Source organism: Delphinapterus leucas, chromosome 4 (assembly GCF_059928025.1).
Source record: "Delphinapterus leucas isolate spDelLeu-1000000601 "Yukka" chromosome 4, BTC_Dleu_Yukka2, whole genome shotgun sequence".
Taxonomy (NCBI): Eukaryota; Metazoa; Chordata; class Mammalia; order Artiodactyla; family Monodontidae; genus Delphinapterus; species Delphinapterus leucas.
In genome coordinates this window covers 60,700,322-60,724,862 of record NC_143132.1, presented here as the reverse complement: position 1 = coordinate 60,724,862, position 24,541 = coordinate 60,700,322, and the positions used below count along the sequence as shown (strand labels likewise).

At 42.0% G+C, this 24,541-nt stretch overlaps 1 protein-coding gene across 10 annotated transcripts in view; it reads left to right on the top strand.

Moving 5' to 3' along the window:
- ZBTB20 (zinc finger and BTB domain containing 20) overlaps positions 1–24,541 on the top strand; it is an 820,737-nt gene that overhangs the window by 772,143 nt on the left and 24,053 nt on the right. For all 10 annotated transcript variants that reach the window (XM_022556467.2, XM_022556072.2, XM_022556534.2 and 7 more), the window contains one exon: positions 12,086–13,690. In XM_022556467.2, coding sequence (XP_022412175.1) covers positions 12,086–13,690 — 1,605 coding nt within the window. The remainder of the gene's footprint in view (positions 1–12,085; positions 13,691–24,541) is intronic.

Sequence of the window (24,541 nt, the reverse complement as noted above, 5' to 3'; positions counted from 1 at the left end):
TCTGCTAATTAAAGGGCTAGAAAATGCTATAGATCCCAGGAATTTACGGATCGTAGAAGAAATGAGACATTTCTCCATACGCTCTGAATACCTGGCGATCCTTTAGTAGAATCTCAGGGTGAAAGTGACCTGGCTGTTGTGCACTGTTGCAGATTTAAACAGTCGATTAAGAGTTACAGATGGCTGTACTAGAGGCATGGGTGGGTGGTCCTTTAAAAGCAGTAAAGGCTGTTAAGCAAAGCCAAGTAAGACCAGAGAGCATCTCTGCAAGGCAGTGACTAGCTGTCAGATCTTCCTAGTTTCCCTGATATTATCTGTATAAATTGTTGGTTATGGCACAGAATCATATTGCTAATTTATATACTGAAATGACATGCCAGCAAATAATTATTAATCTGGGGATACACACTAGTGAAAAAAAATTACAGCTAACTTTGCTTTTGAAAAAGGTTAGCTAGTTGAAGGCAAGTATTGTTATATATTCAGTAGTAGTTCTCTATCTCAAGTTTGAGAATTTGCAAGGTGGGGAAACAAATCCTTTTGGCCATGCAAGGAAATAATCTCATCAGAGAGATATGTAATATAAATTTAAAAACATTGACAATCCCAAGCATGCAAAAATCACTTTAGGGAACACAAAGTGATTGCCCAGAAGTATGTCACACGCAGTGCCTTGGTGTGGTCGAAACAGTAAATATTTGTTGCTGCGTGAGCTCTGGCCTTGACTCCTGCCTGCCATCAGGAACAAGTCACACAACTGTGACTCACCCATAATTAGAAGATTAGTAATTCCTTAAATCTATCTTGTATACTGTTTCTCTTCTTAGGAACCCTATAGGCTTTCAGATTCTATTTTATTTGTCCTATAGCATCCTTGTGAAGCACAAGCTTCTTTCTTTTACACGTGGGATAATTGGTCCACAAAGGAATAACTTAATTCTTTGTCTTTAAATATGAAATGATTGATAACCATTATATGACACAGCTTATTGTACTATTTTTCACATTATTTCAGGTTTCCCAAGCAAAGGACATATTTTATTTCTCATTATTATTTTTAATTGGTTTTCAGAAAAGTTGAGATAAAAACAGAATTTAACAAATATCCCATGGAGATATTTGGTGTTCTCTTTTCTTTCAAGAATAAATTAAGACCATCTCTGCCCCTCTCTCCTGACTCTCTCGGCAGATAGCCGGAGTCCCATGCCAATTTTCAAATGAGTACGCGTTCATTCTAATAGCTGGATCACAGTCCCCCTGACTGAGGAAGCAGCCTTGTAAGTTCATGTCTGGAATCTGCAGAAGTTACTTTTGATTATAAACTTTCACAGTTGACCTGAACCTTTTTAAATAGTACTAATATGTGACCTGGTTGTGAGTTCAGCAATAAATTTATATCCAGTATGTGAAAGGCCAAAGAGAAAACTAGTGTCTTTTTATCATCTCTGGTGACCCACACTAAATATTGCATATTTACTTTGTAAATGAGGACACCCAGTGGCCACCAAGTGAAAATATTCTAAACAATCCCTGACACTGTTTATGCAAATATAAATACCCATTATCAAAGCTGATTGATAGATAATCTCTGTAGCATCTGTTACCGAGCAGTTTACCTTCACTAAGTTAGGCAAGAGTGCCTGGAGTTTGGCCTGATCACTTTTATATCACATCACAGATTGGCTGTCTCTTCTCACTTTGAGTGGCAAGATTCCACTGAATTTTCTGATGACAGGAGGACCCAATGAGCTGTCTCTTGGGGGAAGTGGAACCAAAGAGATAGAACAGTATGGCATGTGTCAGAAATCACAAATGAAGGAGCACAGATTGTGGGAAATGCAGTGAACACATAAAAAAACCAATTGCCTTAGACCTTGAATTCATACTGAACACTGAACTTCCCTGATGAGAGGAGGTACGGTGATAAAGGACAGGGTGAAGAGCATTACCCAGAACTGCAGGGGCACAAAGATCCCTGGGATTACATCATGCAGACATAGCTCAGAGGAAAGGTGCACCCTCAGGGGCCACAGGGTGCCTACTTGTTGTTAGCATGTTTGTGATGTGTGGTGGAGAGCTGAGCAAGTAAGCCCTCAGACAAGACGCCCTCAGTGGAAAGAAGTGTGCTGGGCAGTGTGAGGGATCTGATCATTTGTGATGGTAGTTGTACTTATAACAAGGCAAGGTGCTAGCCTTCGGGAAGCTGGGAGTCTTCTTATAGAGATAAGGTGGGCACAAATGCAGAAAAATGGAAAGGCACAATAATCAATAATATACTGTTAAGTACTGTTAGAAAGTTCAGACCTATCCTACAACATTCAGGTACAAGAAACATTTCCTTATTTCTCTATAGAAAATTAAACCCAAGGCCTCTATCACTAAGTTAGCAAGAAATTTTGTCAAGTTTTAGGGCTCCCTTCCCCTCCCTAGACTTATACAAGACTCAAAAAATCTAGGGATCAGTCAGATCCTTAGTCTTTAATGGTCTTCATCATCAACATTACTTGTCTACCTGACAAAGATGCCATTTTGGCTGGTACATCTGACTGCCTGGTACTACTGTGTTAGTTGGGTTTAGACACACACTTCACAATGGTCCTCTCTGTTGAGCAAGGGCCGAGCCCAAGAGCATCACTGTTCCTCTCAACTGGGTGTCTTTTTATGTCCAGCCTCCAAAAGTGTGCCAAGCAATCACCCCAGCTGGAGTTGTGTACAGGCAGAGACCTCAAACCTTGGCACCTTTCTCATTTGAGGAGAAGTTGATTCTTTTTCTCCTCTGTCAGGCCACCTCAGTCTAACTCCAAAGCACCCGTGTCCCCCTCCTCACCCAGAAAGGGCCCAGCTTAATTCCCCATAGAGGACCTAGATTCAAAAAAACAAAGCCTTCTGTCTTGGGCCTTTGTTTTTAGGGCTTCACTTCTGATTTGGGCTCTAAAGTCACAGGTCCCTGGAGTAAGGGAGCCCAGAACGGTATGGAAGGTTTGGTCTTTCTCAATCGCCTTATTATTATGAAAGTCTTCTAATTCCATGGGGGAAAACCAGAAATTAATGTTTCAGTTTACTACCTCACCCATCAGTGGGAACTAGTTAAAGAGAAAACTCAGGATGGAGTTCAGTAATCAAAGAAGGCTCCACAGAGAAGGAAGAACTTTGAATAGGGTTCTCAAATGGTACATAAGATTTGGTAAAGTAGAGAAAGCACAATAATCTCAGAACTCAGGACAAATTCAGCAGGAGAAGAGAACTAAGAATGAATGCAATACATCAAGAGATGGCAAAATGTCCAACTTCTTAGATTAATGCAGAGATTTTATTTGGGGAAAATTGAGAAAATAAGATCAAATCGGTGAAGTGAGTCAAGATAATTAGAATGTTACCTATAGCAATAGAAGACTCTTACAGCTTAATATCTTTTTTCCTGTAATATGTAAATAATATAATAAATTATTATATAAGAGAATACATCAAGAATATACTAAAAATAAAATAAAAATACAATACCTTACTCCTAATGAGAATAATTACAAAGTATGCCTTCCACTTCATTTACTTACCAGTGCTTCCCAAGGTTTTAAGTTCTGACAACAATTATTTAGACTCTTCTTCATCTCGGCATGAGCCAAAAAGGAACTTACGTCTTATTTTTTCTTAAGGAAATCCTGTGCCTGCTTCTATAATGGATCACCCTAGATGGACTGTTGAGATGTGGTTTCTGCTACTTTCTTAAACTGGCCCACATCAAATCACCTCTGTGCTTCTATCTTAACCAGTCATCCAGCAAAACAAATTTACCTTTTTCCTTGGCTTTTCCTTGTTACTTTGAGATAGAAGGCCTTCATTCCTCAGTAGGAATCTACAGTCTATCATGGCTCAAGTCCACACTTTCTATAGAGAAAGAGTTTAGGCCCCTCCTACCAACAAACAGCTATGCTTAAAAACCATCTGTCACAATGGAAGCAACTTATTTTTTTTCCAAGGAGACACAAGCAAAGAGATCATTTGAGCATGAATCTGAAGATATGCTTCAAAAGCAGTTTCAGAACAGTAAGCTACAGAGGAGGTTCTGTGAATTGGGAAGCTCCGTGATTAGTCAAAAAGCTTTTTTAAAATGACACTATAGGTTTCTGTTTTCTCACTTATTGAAGTTCAGACAAAAGTTTTCCCAAGGTCAAAAAATTAATTTTTTTTTTTTTTTTTTGCGGTACGCGGGCCTCTCACTGTTGTGACCTCTCCCGTTGCGGAGCACAGGCTCCGGACGCGCTGGTTCAGCAGCCATGGCTCATGGGCCCAGCCGCTCCGCGGCATGTGGGATCTTCCCGGACCAGGGCACGAACCCGTGTCCCCTGCATCGGCAGGCGGACTCTCAACCACTGTGCCACCAGGGAAGCCCTAATTTCTTACCTAACTATACTTCATCACCAGTTGATGACATTTTCCAAAAGAATTCCATTCCTGGGAGTTATGCTGGATCTTTGAACTCACTGAAGTTAAAATTTTGTTTTTCCTTTAAAAAATAAGTATATGATGATGCAGAGATCAAAAAGGTGAACAGGTTAGTAAGTAAAAAGATGCTTGTTTTTTTTGTTTGGTTGGGTTTGTTTTTTTTTTTTTTTTTTTGGCTGCATAGGGTCTTTGTTGCTGCGTGTGGACTTTCCTTAGTTGTGGCGAGCGGGGGCTACTCTTCTTTGCAGTGTGCAGGCTTCTCATTGCAGTGGCTTCTTTTGTTGCGGAGCACGAGCTCCAGGCACACGGGCTTCCGTAGTTGTGGCTCACGGGCTCTAGAGCACAGGCTCAGTTGCTTAGTTGCTCTGCAGCACGTGGGATCTTCCCGGACCAGGGCTCGAACCCGTGTCCCCTGCATTGGCAGGGGGATTCTTAACCACTGTGCCACCAGGGAAGCCCAAAAAGATGCTTGTTTTTATGTAAACACTGTTTAAGTGTATAGTTTCTTCTCAAGAAAAATAAAGGACCTAATTTATTAACTGTGCATTTGAATATATGGGCCCTTCTTTAAGGCCTATCCAAAGCAAGTTCAAACTGCATCCTTTGTGAATTTAAGTAGATCATTTTGTTCATTTTTTTATCCCACCCACAGATGCAGTATCTCTGTGTTTTTGTTCCCTAGATTTAGTGAACAAAGGAAAAGGTTACAATAGGGCAGCAGCTAAATTTGTGAGGAAAGAGCTTTAGGAAAAAAAAAAAAAATCAAACTCCTAAAAGGTGTCTCAAAAGGTTTACAATATAAGAGGATTTAAAGGCATCAACCTCAGATTTCATTGATTTTTCTCCTTAGTCCCAGCAGGTCCTCCCTCTTCAAGAAGAAGCCATTTCATTTCAGCTTTGGAATGAGGGCATAGGTGTCTTTCAGAATGTCGTCTAGGATTATAGCTATCCAATGCCTTTGTTCACAGCCTTAAAACTTACGTTTCACAAGCTGTACTGTAAGAGAGTAAAGGTGTTTGAACTTTCAGTGTTTTAGTCCACTGGAATCAGATGCTCAAAGTATATAAATTCATAAAGTATGGGGCTTGATAATACCCCAAAATGAAGTGTTAACTTATGTTTAGAATTGGTTCCATAAAGTTGATGTACAATTATTTGTTGATTAATTGTTTGATAATATCCTCACCTCATAGCTAAAAGGATTTAAGTTGGCTTGAAAGAATATTCAATACATTAATAAATAGGAAAATATATTTATCTATAGCTATAAAAAAGAAATCAGAGTAGAAGTAAAATAAGGAATTGAATGAGGTCGAGGATAAATTTTACATAGAAAAGCATACCATAGGTCCTATATAGTTGCTAAGATGTGGCCTAATATTTTTTTACTCTTTCAAGTAAAATTTTAATGTTTATTTGTCACAAAACTCATTTATTCATACAACTATAATGCTGACACTGGTCCCTTTATTGAGTTTACAATTATATAAGTATATGAAATACATATATGTAATACACATTTTGAAATAATTTTTTATAAAATATTTAAAATTTGCTTTCCATTTACAGTTATTACAAAATACTGGCCATATTCCCTGTGTTGTACAATACATCCTTGAGCCTATCTTACACCCAATAGTTTGTACCTTCCACTCCCCCACACCCTACATTGCCCCTCCCCCCCACTGGTAACCACTAGTTTGTTCTCTATATCTGTGAATCTGCTTCTTTTCTGTTACATTCACTAGCCTGTTGTATTTTTTAGATTCCACATATAAGTGATATCATACTATATCTATCTTTCTCTGTCTGACTTATTTCACTTAACATAATGCCCTCCAAGTCCATCCACGTTACTGCAAATGGCGAAATTTTCTTCTTTTTTATGTCTGAGTAGTACTGTATTGTATATATATAGATATAGATATAGATAGATAGATATAGATTAGATAGATAGATAGATAGATAGATACCACTACATATGCTTCTTAAGGACCTTTAAATACTTAAAATGTGCTCCAGAATGGATGAAAGTTCATTAAATGTATGAATTACATATATGAATGAAAATTCAAGTAATATAAAAGACATACCCAACCATAATATTGAGATCCTTAATAGAAAAGCGTTAGTAATTTTAATATCTCTGTCTACCTGAAATAATAAGCAGTGACTATAAAAGTACATACAGGGTGCTCCCAACTTTCATTGGTCGTGTATTCCTGAAAATATGTTTGAAAGTTAAATTTCTGAAAGTTGAAGAATTGATTTATGTTTTAGGAGAAGAATTCTTTTACTGGTGATTAAAAAAAAAAAAGAAAATGATGAAATCGCTAATGGTTCCTGTAGCGCAGGCTTAAGACAACCTGGAAGGTAAGGGAGAACTCTCATTGGGAGATGGCCCAAAGCATCCCCCTTATCACCAGGAATGGAGAAGTAAAGCAGCGCACCTCTCCTTGTTGTAAGCTGATGACCTTCCCGTAGTTCGCCTGCAGGGACAATGAGAGCTGGGATATGCTAGGTGTATGGAGCCACAGTAGGAGAAAGAGGTCTTGATCTGCCTACCACCTTTCACTTGCATAAGTGATTTCCCCTGAGCCACCCTCCAAAGACTGTGGAGATGCCAGTAAGATAGAATGAGGGGGTAGGACCATCTGCTGTAGATGGTAGAACCTGTGAGCAAGCAACCCCTAACCTCCTGTGGTGCAGAAGCTCAGCAGGTATCCCCTCGACACATAGGTGAAGTATATACATGACTGAGGTCTTGCCCCTGGCAGGGCAACAGATGTCGATTTGGGGAGGAAGAGGCCTGAGTTGCCACATGCATCTCAGCTTTCTCCAGCAAGAACTGGCTCTCTCCCAGTGGGACCAGCTTGGTAGGTAGCACCAAAATGTGAGAGTTTAACATCATCACTAATCACCTGATATTGGAAAGAGCAACTTCAGCATGCTATCAAAGCACAATCTGGGAGAGGGTGTGATAAGAGGCTGGCTTGTGGAGGCCTGGCCACCTGGCCCTATTTCATGTGCTGACCCACTTAGCACACGTGAGCCTGGTGGCCCAGATTGAAAGCTCAAGGGCTATTCAGCCCTGACATTTGACTTCGGCCTGTTGACTTGACCAAAATTCATCTTGGTTTTAATTTGAGAGCTGGTGTTTCTTTCCAAGCCACAGAGACTTCCAATTCCCATCTCCCTCTACAACACCTCACCCTTGCACTAGTCTCATTTTATATATCCGGGCTGAGAAAGGACTGGATTTCACACCTAATTAAAAGAGATTGTATTGCCTGCTGTTTCCTTTCTTGTTCCTTTTCCCTTGTGCACAGGCAGCTTTTTTATTCTCATGCTAAGTCCTATCCCTGGACACCCGCCGTTTCAGGGACAGGCAGGGCCTGGGTTCCTACAAGCACAGAGAGCCAGGCCCTGAATCAGCTATTTCACCACAAGCAGAATACCCCTCCAGTACTCACTCCTGCCTCTGCCTCATCCATACTGTGTGCACTCACAGAACACGATCACTTAGAATACATGATCACTTTCAAGAGTAGAATTCCTTGTGTGTTCTAGTGAATGCCATCACAGGCTGACTCTACATTTTTACTCTAGTGGAGAGAAGGTAGGTTACTATTTTAAAACACACAGAGAACTATTTTTATCACTTTTTTCATTTTGCCCCATCAGTTCTTTGTGCACACCACTGTGGGGTTTTTTTGGGAGGGGAGGGTAACGTGGCATCCCCAGACACACAAAATCTTTGTAAAGTTGTATGGTTTTGTAGATGAGGGGTTTTTTTTGTTTTTTTTTTTGTTTTTTTTTGTTTTTTGAATAGCCCAATTGCCTATTCAGTGCCAATCTAAGAAAGAATGGAGTTAACATTTTCACACCATTCCTTCCTATACAGTCTCTGAATAACCATCTAATCAAGGTTTGTTTTCAATGGGGAACAAATCTTCTACAGTAGAGTATTTCAGATTTATTCCGTTGGAATCTATACATTAATGCCCACTGGATGAAAAGGACCTGTTTCACAAAAGCCTGGACATTGCCTTGCCGTGGCAGAAACTTTTTCCCACTGTGTTAGTGTTAAAAATGAAAGAAAGCCTGGGAAAGGACTTGCTTCAACCTTGTGTGCTGGAGGGACGAGGCATGCTTGAATGGACCGGCAGGGTCCCCCATCATATCTGTACACATATCAGCAAAACGATTCAGCCTTTCACGGCTGCTCACTGCAGTACAGGACCAGTGCTCTCGGAGAAACATGTAAAAATTGTGTCTACAAAAATCCAGCTAGGCTAGTCAGGTCAAGTTGTATATGTGTGCAGGTTTGAGTTTGTCTCTGTGGTTTCTAATGAAGTTGGTAACAACATTACTGCAATAACCGGAACTCAGAATATTTAGCACTTTTTGTTGTGATTATCTCCATAGGGTTACCTGATTATTTAGATAGAATTGACCAGTTCAATCCAACAAGCAGTTTGAATTTTCTTCTTGAGACTCTGTGTGTGTGTGTGTGTGTGTGTGTGTGTGTGTGTATGAATATGTGTAATGTAATGATAGCTCTTGTTGTTGACCATTTCCCACTCTAAAGCAACCTCCATCATCACTTTCAGTGTCTTTATCTTTTCTTCTACGTCCTGAGAATTAGGATGGCCCTCAGTCTTTGGGCAATCCAAGTTTCATTCATCAGCAATCCAGTATCATGTGATAAAAAGAGTATCAAGGGGCATGGGTTCTAATCCCACCCCTGCCACTTACTAGCTGTGTAAAACATTGGGCAAGTCATTTAGATACTTTGAAAGCCTCGACTTCCTCTTACATCAAATAGTAATAATAGGACCTGTCCTGAAAACATATAGGATTGTTATAAGGAGTAAATGAGATGATACATGTGAAAGAGTTTGTACACTGTAAAACGCTACATGGTTATTAATTATTATGATAATTGTCATGAGCTTCTTCCCAGAATTATCAGAAAGAAGACAACTCTTTGTGATATATGATAACTCTAGTGATATAACTGCAAGTGGTGCTATGAGCAATTGTGTGTTTCAAGAGTGTTTTCACCTGTGTGGAAAAAAATTTTTAATAAGCCCATCCTACTCAGAGATGGTGATTTTATCAGAGACTCAACCAGTTTTAGTACTTACCATTTTACTTAAATGATGGAGATCTTGGTGATAGTAAAACTGTATATAGAAAACTCTACATTTTAGTGTCAGGCCTCACTTTTATCTCTTGCACTGTTCCATTTATAAACTTCAAAAAAGTGTTCTTAAAAAAAAAAAAAAGTGTTCTTTACTAGATGACTGAGGCTATGTTGAAGTCCCAAGGCCTAGAAACATGAACATCATACTAATTTATGGATAGGTATAGAAGTAGCTGGAGAGCATACTGGAAAAACCTTTTCACACAGCTTTACAGCAGACAGTGGACACCTAAGGGCCAGACTTCATTCAGGGGCAAAGAATGCAATACAGTGAAGCAGATAAGAGTGTGAACTCTAGAACCAGACTGCCTGGGTTCAAATGCCAGCTCAACCACCAATTGCCTACATGGCCTTGAGTGGATTTCCTAATTTCTGTGGCCTCAGTTTCCTCATCTGAGGTATGGGGATAATAATACTACCGACATCATAGGGTTGTTGTGAGGATTCAATGAAATAACATACATAAAGTAGTTAGAACTTGACACATAGTAAGCTCTTGAAAAAGTGTTTGCTTTTGTTATTATCGCAGTACATATACATCAGGGACTCAGCAAGATGTTGGAATTTGGTCTGTTGACTGATTTCCTGAATTTTCCTTCCTAGGTTATTGGGCCCTTCCTCTGGTGCCATGTTTTGTATTAACACAGCTATAGAGGATTCAGCATGATTCCTTACCCTGACAAAGACAATTTGTTTTATATAAAATAAAAAAAATAGAAACAGTAGCCTAATGAAATATTTTAGGCACCTAACAGACCTAATGGAAGTCAGAATGAGAAGGAATTCTCTTATGTAAAAATTTGCACAAATCATATCACTGAAAGAGAACATAGAGCCCATAGGCATTTACTAAGTTAAGTGGATATATGTGAGGCTGACTAAATGTAAAGTTGAGAGCAAAGGAAATGAATTAGTATATAAGAATGAGGTCATATCCACTGAACTCAGATAGCATGAGGAGGTAGGGCGGAGCAAGGTAGAAAATCTAGTTGAGCTCAGACTTCCCTGAGCTGGCCCTCTCTCCTAGGACAGAAGAGAAAGAAAGTGAGGAGGTGGACATTCCTCTGTGTGTAGACCATTACCTCTGGGTTACTTCTAACAAGATATAAGGATCTGGGTCACAGCCAACAATCCATACTTGGGTCACCTGGTTTTGAAAGCCTACTTACTTGGCCTCCCTCAAGCTGATCGTTCAGTTGTGAAGGCAAGAATGGAGAATCTGAAGAATGGTTTGGAGAGAGGGATTCTTTAGAGAGGTAAAGTAGAAAAATAGGAAAGCCCTAAAACTCAGTGTTATAGACACCTGTTATCCTTCTCAATCTGGGGTCTAGATGTTACCAATATTATCCCTTGCCTGCACAGCCTGGGATATATGGGTGGCAATAGGTCAGGCTATCCACATCCTCCATGAAGCTGACTGCTGCCTTCCTACTGGGAGCTGTTTGATACCTCCCTCTATCAAGCACAGAGAGCACCCAATTTCCGGGTGATCGTACATCCCACTCAGGGTTTACTCCTGCTGTCCTGACCTAATTATCAACAGTGCTCCCTTTCACTCTCAAAAGTGCCCAGTTTGAATGGCAAATGTGGTCACCTAGTGCACTCCAGTCTCCCAGGTCAACACTGCCATCTTTGACCTGTTTAACATTTCTTCTTCAGTAAGCCTCAGAAAATTCAGACAACCACCACATCACAGCCAGCCACCCTAGAAAGTACTCAAACAGGTTGTGAGAGATGATGAGAAAAATGCGTAGATACAGAAAGCAGTGGGCAAGTGCCCCTTTAGCCAGCAGATTGCATTCTAGAGCCTGTCCCTCAACTGGAAAACATGGTGGCAGCTGTTGGGTGGATATCTTAGACTGGGTTGAATTTTCCAAGAATTTTTGCATACCTCGTATGGCTTTGGGGAATGTGCCGTATACATTAATAGGAAAGGAATTTAACTATAAGTATTTTTGCTGTCTATGAATAAAGTAAGAAATTTTGATAAGTTAAGGAAAATGTAAGCTTTCTTAAAGGGCCTGCTTAAGCCTAAAGTGGAGGCAGAGTTTCATGAGAACAAGTCTTGCATTTGCCTTTCAGTCCCTCTTTGCTGAAGTTGTAGTATAGCAGGCAATAACCCATCTGTGTTTTAGGCTGCTCTGCTTCAACTGACAAGCCTGGCTGAAGGTCCACGGGGTTAAAATGGATTCAATACACCAAAATAGCTGGAGCACTGCTGGAACAAAATTCAAGGCCTTGTTCCCATAGGACATCACACCCACAAGTTGACCCTTGTGCAAAGCCACAGAGCCTGCTTGTGTCTGCAAGGCGGTGGGTGGGGGGGCAGTGCTTCTAGGGCCCATGAGCATTGCCCACCTGAGACCTAGATTTTAGGGATGCAGTCAGGAAGCTCTGACCCACACCCTGTCTTCTGTCTCTCTTGCCGTGCAGGTGACATCAGTTGCAAGGGGATGACCGAGCGCATTCACAGCATCAACCTTCACAACTTCAGCAATTCCGTGCTCGAGACCCTCAACGAGCAGCGCAACCGTGGCCACTTCTGTGACGTGACGGTGCGCATCCACGGGAGCATGCTGCGCGCACACCGCTGCGTGCTGGCAGCCGGCAGCCCCTTCTTCCAGGACAAGCTGCTGCTGGGCTACAGCGACATTGAGATCCCGTCCGTGGTGTCGGTGCAGTCGGTGCAAAAGCTCATTGACTTCATGTACAGTGGCGTGCTGCGCGTCTCGCAGTCGGAAGCCCTGCAGATCCTGACGGCCGCCAGCATCCTGCAGATCAAAACGGTCATCGATGAGTGCACGCGCATCGTGTCGCAGAACGTGGGCGATGTGTTCCCAGGGATCCAGGACTCGGGCCAGGACACGCCACGGGGCACTCCCGAGTCGGGCACCTCGGGCCAGAGCAGCGACACCGAATCGGGATACCTGCAGAGCCACCCGCAGCACAGCGTGGACAGGATCTACTCGGCGCTCTATGCATGCTCCATGCAGAACGGCAGCGGCGAGCGCTCCTTCTACAGCGGTGCGGTGGTCAGCCACCACGAGACGGCGCTCGGCCTGCCCCGCGACCACCATATGGAAGACCCCAGCTGGATCACGCGCATCCACGAGCGCTCACAGCAGATGGAGCGATACCTGTCCACCACCCCCGAGACCACGCACTGCCGCAAACAGCCCCGGCCGGTGCGCATCCAGACCCTGGTGGGCAACATCCACATCAAGCAGGAGATGGAGGACGACTACGACTACTACGGGCAGCAAAGGGTGCAGATCCTGGAGCGCAACGAGTCCGAGGAGTGTACGGAAGACACCGACCAGGCCGAGGGCACCGAGAGTGAACCCAAGGGCGAAAGCTTCGACTCGGGCGTCAGCTCCTCCATAGGCACCGAACCCGACTCCGTGGAGCAGCAGTTCGGGCCTGGGGCGGCGCGGGACGGCCAGGCCGAATCCGCCCAACCTGAGCAGGCTGCGGAAACCCCGGCTGAGGGCGCCCCGCAGCCGCACCAGCTAGAGACCGGTGCCTCTTCCCCGGAAAGAAGCAACGAGGTGGAGCTGGACAGCACGGTGATCGCCGTAAGCAACAGCTCCGACAAGAGCGCCCTGCAGCAACCTGCGGTCAACACGTCCATCGGGCAGCCACTGCCAAGTACCCAACTCTACTTACGCCAGACGGAAACCCTCACCAGCAACTTGAGGATGCCTCTGACCTTAACCAGCAACACACAGGTCATTGGCACAGCCGGCAACACCTACCTGCCGGCCCTCTTCACCACCCAGCCCGCGGGCAGCGGCCCCAAGCCTTTCCTCTTCAGCCTGCCACAGCCCTTGGCAGGCCAGCAGACCCAGTTTGTGACAGTGTCCCAGCCCGGCCTGTCAACCTTTACTGCACAGCTGCCAGCGCCACAGCCCCTGGCCCCATCCGCCGGCCACAGCACAGCCAGTGGGCAGGGCGAAAAAAAGCCTTATGAGTGCACTCTCTGCAACAAGACTTTCACCGCCAAACAGAACTACGTCAAGCACATGTTCGTACACACAGGTGAGCGCAGCCCCCCCCCCCCCGGAGAGCTGGCAGCGGGGGGAGGGGCTGAGGGGGCTGGAGAAGGGGGGGCAGGGCAGCAGGTGCAAGGGAAGGTACGGAGTCATCTTTCAGATTTTAAGGAAGACCCCATTGTAAACCATCTTCTAGAAGCCCCGACTATGCCCCCATCACAGGAACCAAGCGCCCTGTCACAGAAAGACAAAGTCACAGAAACCCTTTGTGGAAAAGGGCCAAACGAGAAAACCTAATACAGAATTTGCAGGCACAACATTCCTTAACTTCACTGAACTTTGAAATATGTTTTTGATCCTGGATGGTTAGAACTGGAAAAGTCCTTGGAGATCATATACTCCAGTCACCTTGTGTTACAGACAGAGTCACGTAGGCAGAGCAGGGATGAGGGTTTTAGTCTGTAGTAAGTTTTATATGAACCATCAGCTTGAGGAGGCCACAACAAGGCTGATGCAAGCGGAGGTTGCATTTATGGTCCCTGAAGTGAGGAGGACTGATAGACTTGCTCTGTTTTCTAGTGCTTGTTCTCTATTTTCCACATCTAGATACCACAGTCAGTTCTGTGTACTCCCTTTTGAAAGGACAGTAGACTCACTGAGGCACACTCAGAGGAGTATGAGTAAGATGGAAAGGGACGTGAAGCCATGGCATGTGAGTCATTGCTGAGGTGCCAGAGGTGTTCAACAGTGCCTAGGTTTGAATTGAAAGTTCCTACCGCGCTTTGTCCTCTTGGCAAAGTTGCTTAACCTTTCTATACATTAGTTTTCTTGTCTATATAATGGGGGTAGTAGTGATATTTCTTTCTTGTAGTGCTGTTTTGAGGATTAAATGAATTAATATATATGAAGTTCTTAAAGCAATTTCCAGCACATAATAAGCACTGTATAAATGGTAGCTATTATTCACACTGTTAGTATTATTTAAATGGTTTGGAGGGAAGATCCCTTAAGCTTGTTCTGTTTGGGTCCAAAATGTAGAAATGGACCAATGAATGGGAGCTATAGAGAGATTCAGTTAAATAAAATAGGAAGTTTGTTAACAGGCAGAGTTGCTCTAAGACAGGCAGACAACTTCCAAAGGGAGTGAGTTCCTGTAATTAGAGGTGTTCAAGGAGAGAATGGAAGATCATTTCATAGCGATGTTATACAGGCGATTCAATCATCCATCAGGCGAGTAGTTGGGCAAGATGGTCTTTCATCCCTGGAGTTCATGAGTCTAGAGCTAAGATCTCCTGACCTCCCAGCCAGAGCCCTATCCTAGTTCTGTAATGGGACAGGCATAGAAGCAAGAGCTCCACGGATGCTCCTCCATATAAGGGACTACATGTGTGATATGATTTCACATGGATTCTCTTGTACCTGAAAATACCTACCCCAGTGTTGATCACCATATTTGGAATTCCTATTATGAGAGTCACTCGTCTCTCTAGGTAAACCTCTAGTTCCAGAATGTCCTGTTAAATGACAAATAAATTGTCAGGGGGACGTTACATACATGAATTACAATACATGAAAACAAGTTGGTTACTCAAAGCAACATTGTTTCTCAGGTCAGCTAGCAGGAATAGCTAGGGGATAGGACATAAAGCAGATCAATTTAAATTGGGGAATAGAAGGGAAGGACAGCAACAGACACATCAACATGAAAGTGAGCAACTGAAATAGAACATTACTTAAGATGCAATTTTCCTTCTTTGCAGTTCAACTTAAGTCAGGACAGTACGTAAATCCATGTATGTGCCTTTATGTGAATCCTTAAAGATGAGTTTTCATACCTCCAGAAAACATAGTGACTCACTACTGAATTCAGGAAGAAAATCAGGTAGTAGTAGTAAGTCACTATGTTTACTTAGGGTAAATGTGAATATCTAATAACCTGAGATCAATCGAGGACATTTTCCATGTGGTATGGTATGATCATTATTTAGTAAATTAATCAAATAGTAACATTTTTATTTATGTGGCAATTTATGGTTTACAGAGTGCTCTCCCATAGTTTATGTCCTTTCCTTCTCTGAGCAGCTATCTTATAAATCCATCAAATTAAGGATTAAGGGGAAAAAAAAAGAGATCATTTGTGGAAGTGTATCCTTAGCCAAAGTTGACTTTGCTGGTCTTGGATCCATGAACATTTCTACTCACCTTCTTTGCATCTCTTCCAGTAGACCTAGCAGATATAAAGTTTACACACTCTGTTAGATCACGTATTGAAATAAGGCTTTAAATCTGGAACATAAAATTTTTAGCGTGCTACCGAAAAGTGTCTTTTGGGTGTATAAACACATTTATTCAGTGGCTTCACCAAAGGATTCTGTGGTTAAGCCAAATAACTAGATTTGCCCATAAGAAAGCCAGCAATGGGTTTGCAAATTTAGACATCACAGATACAAAAGCTACAAGTAAAGTCATTTTATAAATCTGAGTTATGCTCAGAGGGTAGCCTTCAGATCTCTAGTAAACTATGAAGTTCCTCAGTAAATTTTGAAGGTCTTTCTGTTGGTGTGTATAACCTGGCCACATCCAGGAGTGATAAATGTACATATATGACTCAAGCGCCTCATTTAAAAGAATCAACAGTCTTCCCTTTCACCCCCGAATCATTTGGCAGTGGCAGTTTGGAACGGTCATCACTCTATCAAGACTTTTGTCTGAGTGAAGTAGTCTATAACCTAACAAAGTTTAGGAACAGTTAGTCTAGGTTTTCAAAAGGCAAGACAGCCTGAACATATGGAAGTAATTCAGGACCTGGATTCACTTTGGCCGACGTTTCAAAACAAAGTTTTCTCCAGTTTCTTGGGAAAACATCAAAAAAGTGGGGCCTCCCAACTTTACAGGAGCCCAGTGGAAATGATAATAATCCACAGCAGAAAGTCCAAATGTTAGTCTAAAATAAGAATCTAGAAAGTAGATACTTTCTAGAATACTTGGAAGAGTAGAGATGGATTCTGTATTCTTACCTATGGTCTAACATAAAAGAATCTTACCAAGAAAGAGTAGTGACAGAGCTAAAAGGAAAGAAACAGGTTCTCCATCACAGCCACTATGCATGATAACTGGCTTTGCAGGTTAGCAACTGCAAGTTTTAATGTAAATGATACTTGCTTTCAACAACTGCAGAGAATCGATCCTGAGACCTGAATTCTAACTCTATGTTAATGATCCACATATTCATTGAAAGGACGTGATTGTAACAAATAAGTAGTCCATCGTGTTCACCTCGGAGCTAAGCTCTACCTTAGAGAACCAAGGAAGCTCTGGTTGTAAAGAATATTCCATAATGATTATAACACTGAAACTTAGAGCAGGGACATAGTGAAAGACGACTGTGCTGGAATTAGATTATCTGGGTTCGGTTTTGGTTCCTCTAACTGTGACCTTATGCAAGTCATTTAATTTCATTACCTTCAGTTTCTTTGAGTTTAAAGTGGAAATAATAATTTCCCACCTTTTGAGTAGCTGTAATGGTATTATGCGTGTGAGAGCTTTTCATAAAAGGTAAAGTACTACTTAATGTTTTTTAAAAAAAAAAAAATTCGTCATTGTTACTTTAGCCCCCTCCACTCCCAGAGGCATTGAGTTTTTTTGCTCTATCTCCAATCTCTGAGTAATAAACTCTTGACATGTTTCCTTCTTCACTGGAATTCAAATGCTGAAGCAATGTGATACCCCTTGGGTTTCCCTTGAACTTCCTCCATAACATGAACTTTTTTTTTCATCCCTTAAGGATTTTTTCAAGAAAATCTCTCACCAAACCACTCTATCTACTGCCAAACAAACCATGGTAGGACTTCATCTCTTCTAGGAGTTTCTCAAGTTCGCTTTACTGCAGCTTCATAAAAGTTGTGAGGAAGAAAAACAAGAGTTAAGTACACATTTGAAAACAAGAGAATTGGAAAAAAGCAAAGATAACACAAACCATCCTGTCATGGAACAAAGCAGGACTCCTCTATGCCCTCTCCTAGGAGAAAAAGCAAAAGTCAAAGGAATGGGAGGGAAGGAAAAGACAGAGGACATAGGAGGATAAGCCTGGGTATGAACGTGGATGTGGAAGCCAAGCAATAGGGAAAATTCAAAGATAACGTGGGAGCAGTACTTCTCAAAGTGTGATCCCCATAGCAGCAACATGCAAATTCTCGAACCTATCCCAGACCTGAATCAGAAACTCTGGTGAGGGAACCCAGCAATCTATGTTTTAACAAGCCCTGATTCACACTAAGTTGGGAATCGCTTCCCTAGATGGCCTGGGTGATTAGAAGGAGGATGGCTTCAGGTTGCTTTTGTTACATAACATTGTTCCCCAAAATTCCACTCACAAGAACCTATGTGTTTGGAAAAAGTAAAACATACTTATGGACAACAGCTTGATTTTATAGTGATAAATTATGTTATGGAAGCAAATATCTTGCATATGGAAGGTTCCATGGCAAATGTCCCCTTCTGGCACTTAACATTGACTTATAACAATGACTTATCATTATGTAGGTGCCTCTATGCCTTCCCATTAGAATGTAAACTTTGTGAAAACAGAAACAATTTTATATATAATTACATATATATGATATATAAAGAAATATATATCTTATACTTCAATATACCCAGCATAATACCTTACACATAATAAACATTCAAGAAATATTTCATCAATGAATGAGTTGAATCCTTCTCTAATGATATTTAATCACTTCCAAACGGAAAAGTGGCCTATTTCCAGAGTTGTTTATTTATTGTATGATGTAGTTCCATAGAAATAATGCAAAAATACTTTGCACATTTATATATTAAGTACTTTCTCCAAGGATCTGAGCACATTTCAGATACCACGTTCTGTCTGTTTGTACTTTGCCCTATATAACAAAGTTGCACACATAATAACAAAACTGACTAAGATGGCGTTCAGGGTATTTATTTATCACCAGGTACAGGGTTGCCAGATTTAGCAAACAAAAATACAGGATGCCCAGTTAAATTTGAATTTTTGGATAAACAACAAATAATTTTTAGTCTAAGTATGTCCCATTCAATATATGTGGTGTAGTTATACTAAAAAAGTATTCATTGGTTATCTGAAATTTAGATTTAATCTGGTGCCATGTATTTTTTTTTTTTTTTTTTTTTTCTGTACACGGGCCTCTCACTGTTGTGGCCTCTCCCGTTGCGGAGCACAGGCTCCGGACGCGCAGGCTCAGCAGCCATGGCTCACTGGCCCAGCCGCTCCGCGACATGCAGGATCCTCCCGGACCGGGGCACGAACCCGTGTCCCCTGCATCGGCAGGCGGACTCTCAACCACTGCGCCACCAGGGAAGCCCTGGTGCCATGTATTTTATCTGGCAGTGCTCTTCAGACAGAACTTTCTTTTAACACCCAATCTTAGGACTTTTGCTTTAAAATCCATAGATGAATACAGGCATATGTAGTTGCTTAACAAATATTTGTTGAGTGAGTGAATATATGTTCACTCAATTTCCAGGAGAAAATATGTGAGCATGCTTTCCAGGAGAATTTAATTCAGGGGACTTATATATAAATGCATTATTTTCTCAGCAAGACTTAAATTTCTTTTTCTTTTATTCTTTTTCTTTACATAAAGACTGTATTATATCTGTGTTCCCACTTGTGTTTTCTTCACCAACAAATGGTAGACATTTGGGCCTTTTCTGAATCATAGTATCAACAGCCTACCCGATAGTCACTAATGCCCATTAGTGTCCTCTGGACGATTAATTATTTTCTTTGTTACTTTAAGAAGCTCAGCTATTTTGGCCATGAATTTTATATAAATAGATATAGTGATGATAGTCACATAACAATGTCATCCATATAGTAATAATAGTGAGATCAAGATCGTGATGTGATCATCCTCATATAGAGCTTGGGCTGTTAATTGTATCAAGCCAGTGAAGTAATGAACAAGTATAAGGTTTGAAGTGAGAAAGCCTTGATTTTACCACTTTCTGACCTAGTGACTTCAGGTAAATTCTGTAGTCAATCTGAGCCTCAGTTTTTTGTCACATAGGTACAGATTTTAATAGTACTTAGTTTACATGGTTGCTCTGAGAATCAAATAACATAATTTATGTGAAAGCACTTACGTGTAACACCTTAAAATTACCCAAGCCATTTAGGAACTTACATGTTATGTTTTATAGCAGCATCATACATTTTGCAGCATAATCTAGAGAGCAGGAAATTGTTAACTGGAGAAGGAGGGGATATCTGGCTCAGCTGGTGTCATACTCTCAGCTATTACTGACTTGTAGAGGGACCTGCAGGATGTTATTCTACCACTCTAATGGAGAGAACATCTTCTGGGGCTGTTAACATCTACCCCCTCATAAAGTTGTAAGAAAAGTCAAGTAATGTGTGTGAAGGTCCCTGAGAGCTTTAAAATTCTGCTTGACACCAAAACTTTTTAGTTGTTGCTAAAGCCACAGAGGTTCTGTGAATGCAGTGTGTCCCCAGTAGGCAGTCCCCCCTAGACAGCCTCACAGTCCAAGATGGCACCAGGGCTGCATCCCTGGAACTGGAGAGAAAGGCTGGCAGGTGGTCGTGAAGGCCCAGCTCCAACTCTACTTCTCTGGGTGGAGAGCAGACTCTCCAGCCAGTGAAGGCTCTGCATGACCCGAGCTGAGCACCTTCCGTTCTTGTCACGGAACCTTTCCCATTTTCTGTTCCAGTCTTGATTTTCCCCTTTCAGAGGGCTTACAATTTCCAGTACCCCTTCTGCTTTCCTTGCCAGTAGCCACCTTCCCCTACCCCTGCTCGCCCCTTCCTTCCCTGCTGTCTGCCCTCTCACCAAGCACCCAGGCTTGGTTTTCTGATCCCCCCCCCCCCGCACTGTACTCACCTGAAGGAAGGTGTATGCTAGAGCAGAGGCCGAGAGAACGCGAGAGACAGGTGGGAACCGTGTTTCAAACAAGTGTCCTGGTAACAGCATCCACGGTCCTCTTTGCAGCCTAGAAGAAGCCTGGTTAGAATAAAAAAAGATTCAGCAGAATAAATGGGTTCTTGCTGAGCCCCCAATACAGAGGTCACTATTCAGAATTGGGGTGGCTCAGCCCCAAACTTTGGGCAGACCCTCTGCATCTACTAACCTAACAGTATCTTTCTTCCTCTTTTTTTTTTCTCACTGTCAGTCATGGTAGAGTGTCAGTGCTGGTCCACAAGAAGGAGCTGAAAAGTGATGCTTTAGAGAGCAGGCATCCAAAAATGGAGACAAATATATGCATTCACTATTCCCCAACCCATGGGATTGTAAAGGACACTGCCGCCTCTTCTGTTCCTCCACTTGCTGTCTGGTTTTTCAGCCTCCAGAGTTCAGTTGCTGCCTGCTAAGAAATCCTCTGTCTATGCTATTCGCTGACATTTTATTCATGGTGCCACTTCTTTCCGTTAGCATTTGTAGCTGAGACTAGACCCTTAACTCTGAATTGCATAGCTGCAGCATAATCACTTGCTTTATTGATTACCTGAAACAATTTTTTCACAATCTTGTGTTGGCTTCCCCATGCCATGGAAGTCATTTTTCAGTTGATTTCATTTATCGCCACTTCCTTTGTGCTGAAGGGACCAGTGGAATTTTTCTTGAAATGATCACATACTCTGTGCAAAGTGCTTTATCGCTCTAATTTTCAAAATACCTTCACAAGACAGGTGCTTAACTGTATTATTCTCAAGTTACAGATAAGGAAACTGAGGCTTAAAGAGGCGAAGTAACATGCCCAGGTCATTCAGCCAAGGAAATGGAGTTCATATCTGACTCCTGCACCTGTATGGCCCCAAAATGGATCATTTTAAAGTACAGGGGCTTATACGAGCTTCCCCATCCTGTGTCTAATTCTACTGTCTGCTTAGCACTTTGTGTCCCTTTCTAACGAATCAGACTTACCATTCCTGGCCATAGGCTCAGACCTGGAAAGCCATCCACTACCACTCGTCTTAACTTCACTCCTCCATACTGAGAGCAATAATCAACAGACCACATCCGTTTCATGTATAATGTTGAAAGCCCTTTGGGGATCACTATAAGTAATATGCAGGAAAATAAAAGGAAAGAATCACTCATTTCTAGTGAGTGATATAGTTTCACATCCATACATAAAGAAATGAGTTGTTTATACCTGACTAATCCGAAAATGCACCCTGTTTAGTAAGACAGTTCCTGGAATGCCTATGCTCCACCAGCACAGCACCTGAATGATTTTAGAGCACTTTCCTTTATGGAGCTCCCAAGTGCTTTGCAAACATTTTTACTCGTTAACTATCACGCCATTTTTCTGTGGCAGGATACTTTGTCCTATTTGAAATGTGGGGGTGCTGATGCATTGAGTGACTTAAGCAGGTTGCCCTCAGGTCATGTGTTGACAAGACCTGGACCAGAGTCCTCTGGGGCATGGCCCATGGTGGGCAGAAGGCCACTAAATCTGCAAAGGGACGTGGCAAGTGCTTGGTCCAACTCCTCACTTAGAGAAGGGGAAACAAACCCAGAGAGATGAAAACACTTAGAAAACCCAGGGTCACACGGATAATTAATGGCCAAACCAATACTAGGTACATACAAACAACATATCAAGACATATATATGCTATAGAGGGAAAGATGACAACTGTGAAGTATCAACTTACAGTCAGATTAGAAGGGTGTGAAAGTAAAAAGCCATCCTCACTGACCTTGCCTAGAGGAAAAATACACTATAAGAAGGTGAAAGTTTCAAACAGCAGGAGAATTTTTAACACAGACAAAGTTTCAACTTCCTAGCAGCCAAAATACCATCTGGAATTAAGAAGGCACACTTCCCATTAGAGGTGACAGGTGGACATATTTTAAAAGATAGTCGGCCGGCCTAGCATAGCCTTTAGAAAGTGTACTGAAAGCACAAGGATGGTAAATACCAGCTTGAGTTCCAAGCATGTTTACAGCTGACAGAAATGTTCCAACTAAAAATAACATGCATGACTGTCTCTCTTAGGGAATCTCTCATTTCAAAAAAATGTACCTACAAAAACACCATGCAGAGACTGAACTCTTCATTTAGGAATGAGGCTTCCCTAAATTTCCCCATTTTAGTGTAAAAGTGAAACTCTTCTAACTCTTCAATCCTATGGCTCATGCTTTTTCATCAGTGAGGATGAAGGGAAAGGAGACTGGAAGACAGCAGAGGGGAGAGGGAGCTAGGCCAAAACGTTTGTGAATAACTAAAGGAAAAAGTTCAAAGATCAAGGAAATTGGTTTAGAAATTTGTGGAGTCATTCCTGAACCAAATAGCCATTTCTTAGGATTGTGTGCTTTAAAATATATCTTTTTATGTTTACAAACACAATGAAAAAGCTTTCTGTTGAGATAAAGCAGATCACGAGCCGTGAGCCCGGCACACAGTAAGCACAGAATACGTGGTGGTTGTTTTCATTGCCATTATCCCCATGACACATCAAACCTCTTCTGTTTCATGATGGAAAAAATGGAAACACAGTCAAGGCACATATTTTAAATGGATGTTAACTCAAATTCAAGAACTAGATTTCCTACCCTGATGCCTAGTCCAGAGGTTGAAATATTACCGCAGAGAGTTTCAGAGGCTTGGGGCTTTGGGCTGAGTTATGGAAGAGTACATGGACAGCCTTTCCTCTCTGAGGTGGGTGCCTGCATTGGGCAACCAGCGGTGAGCTGGGAAAGATGGAAACACCGTAATGTAGTTCATCTCACCCGCCAAGAGCAGAGCCTAGAACAAACAGCACCAACAAAAACAAGCCTCTCTTCAGCCAAAGAGATGTTACAGGCCCATGGACGTTACTTATAGAAGAATATTTCATGTGGTCATTCGGTGACAATATTCTTATTTACGTTACAGTTTTTAGCAAGCTTGATCATTTGGTCTCTAAGCCAACAGCAAACCAAAGCAGTAAACTGAGGAGAAAAAAGGGTTTCTTTGCTCTCAGTTTCAACACACTGAGAGCAAAGAAAGAGAAAACTATTTTAAAAATTGACCCCAGAGTTCAGAAAAGGCGTATGGAAGCATTTAATGGGGGGAGGGGGTGTTGGTGGATAGTCTTGTAATAAGAACACCAGGCAAGTATTCCCACACCACTCTTGGTGGTCTGCAAAGTGATTTCGTGTGTATTTTATGTCAACACCAGCACAGTGAGGTAAGCAGAACTGTATACCTCAGAGGCATTTGCAGATGTGTCAGAGTGGCAGGCCATCCATTGTTGCCTGGATTTGAACAGGACCATTTGACTCTAAGATCACTGTGTTGTCTACCACCTACTCAACCTCCACACCAGACAAGGCCAATCTGCAGCTCAGGGCAGTCCAGACAGAGTAGCCAATTAACTCTCTCAAGTTACATTTTAGGAAGATTGCTGTCTAAAATAGATAAAAATCAAAGGTATAGCTCTTCAGAATGACTTATTCCTATGATGCGCAATATTTTCCAGACCTATAATCAAAGCATGAGTGCATTTACTAGACAAAATACCAGAAATGGAGACTGTCCCCGAAGAGCCAAGCTGTGTGACCACCAACCTTAGTTCCCAAAGATTCTAGAGACCCCATGTCTCCAAAGAACTTTTCTCTCTTTTATTTCTTATATTTGTTTGATAATGCAAATGGCAAATACACAGTTAAATCCCCGAATGATGGCACTGAAAATGACCCCTATAAAGTAGCACTCCCTTCTCTCCACAGAATGACCTTGGAAGACTTTTACTGGAGAATGTCGAGTAGCTTTCCAAGAGAGACATTTTCTGGCATGGGGACATGGAAAACTCTAGACTGTCCTGGCAGCACCTTAAAGCAAGTTTTCTCAGAACATGAGAGGCCAGGAAGGACTGGATCTTTCCA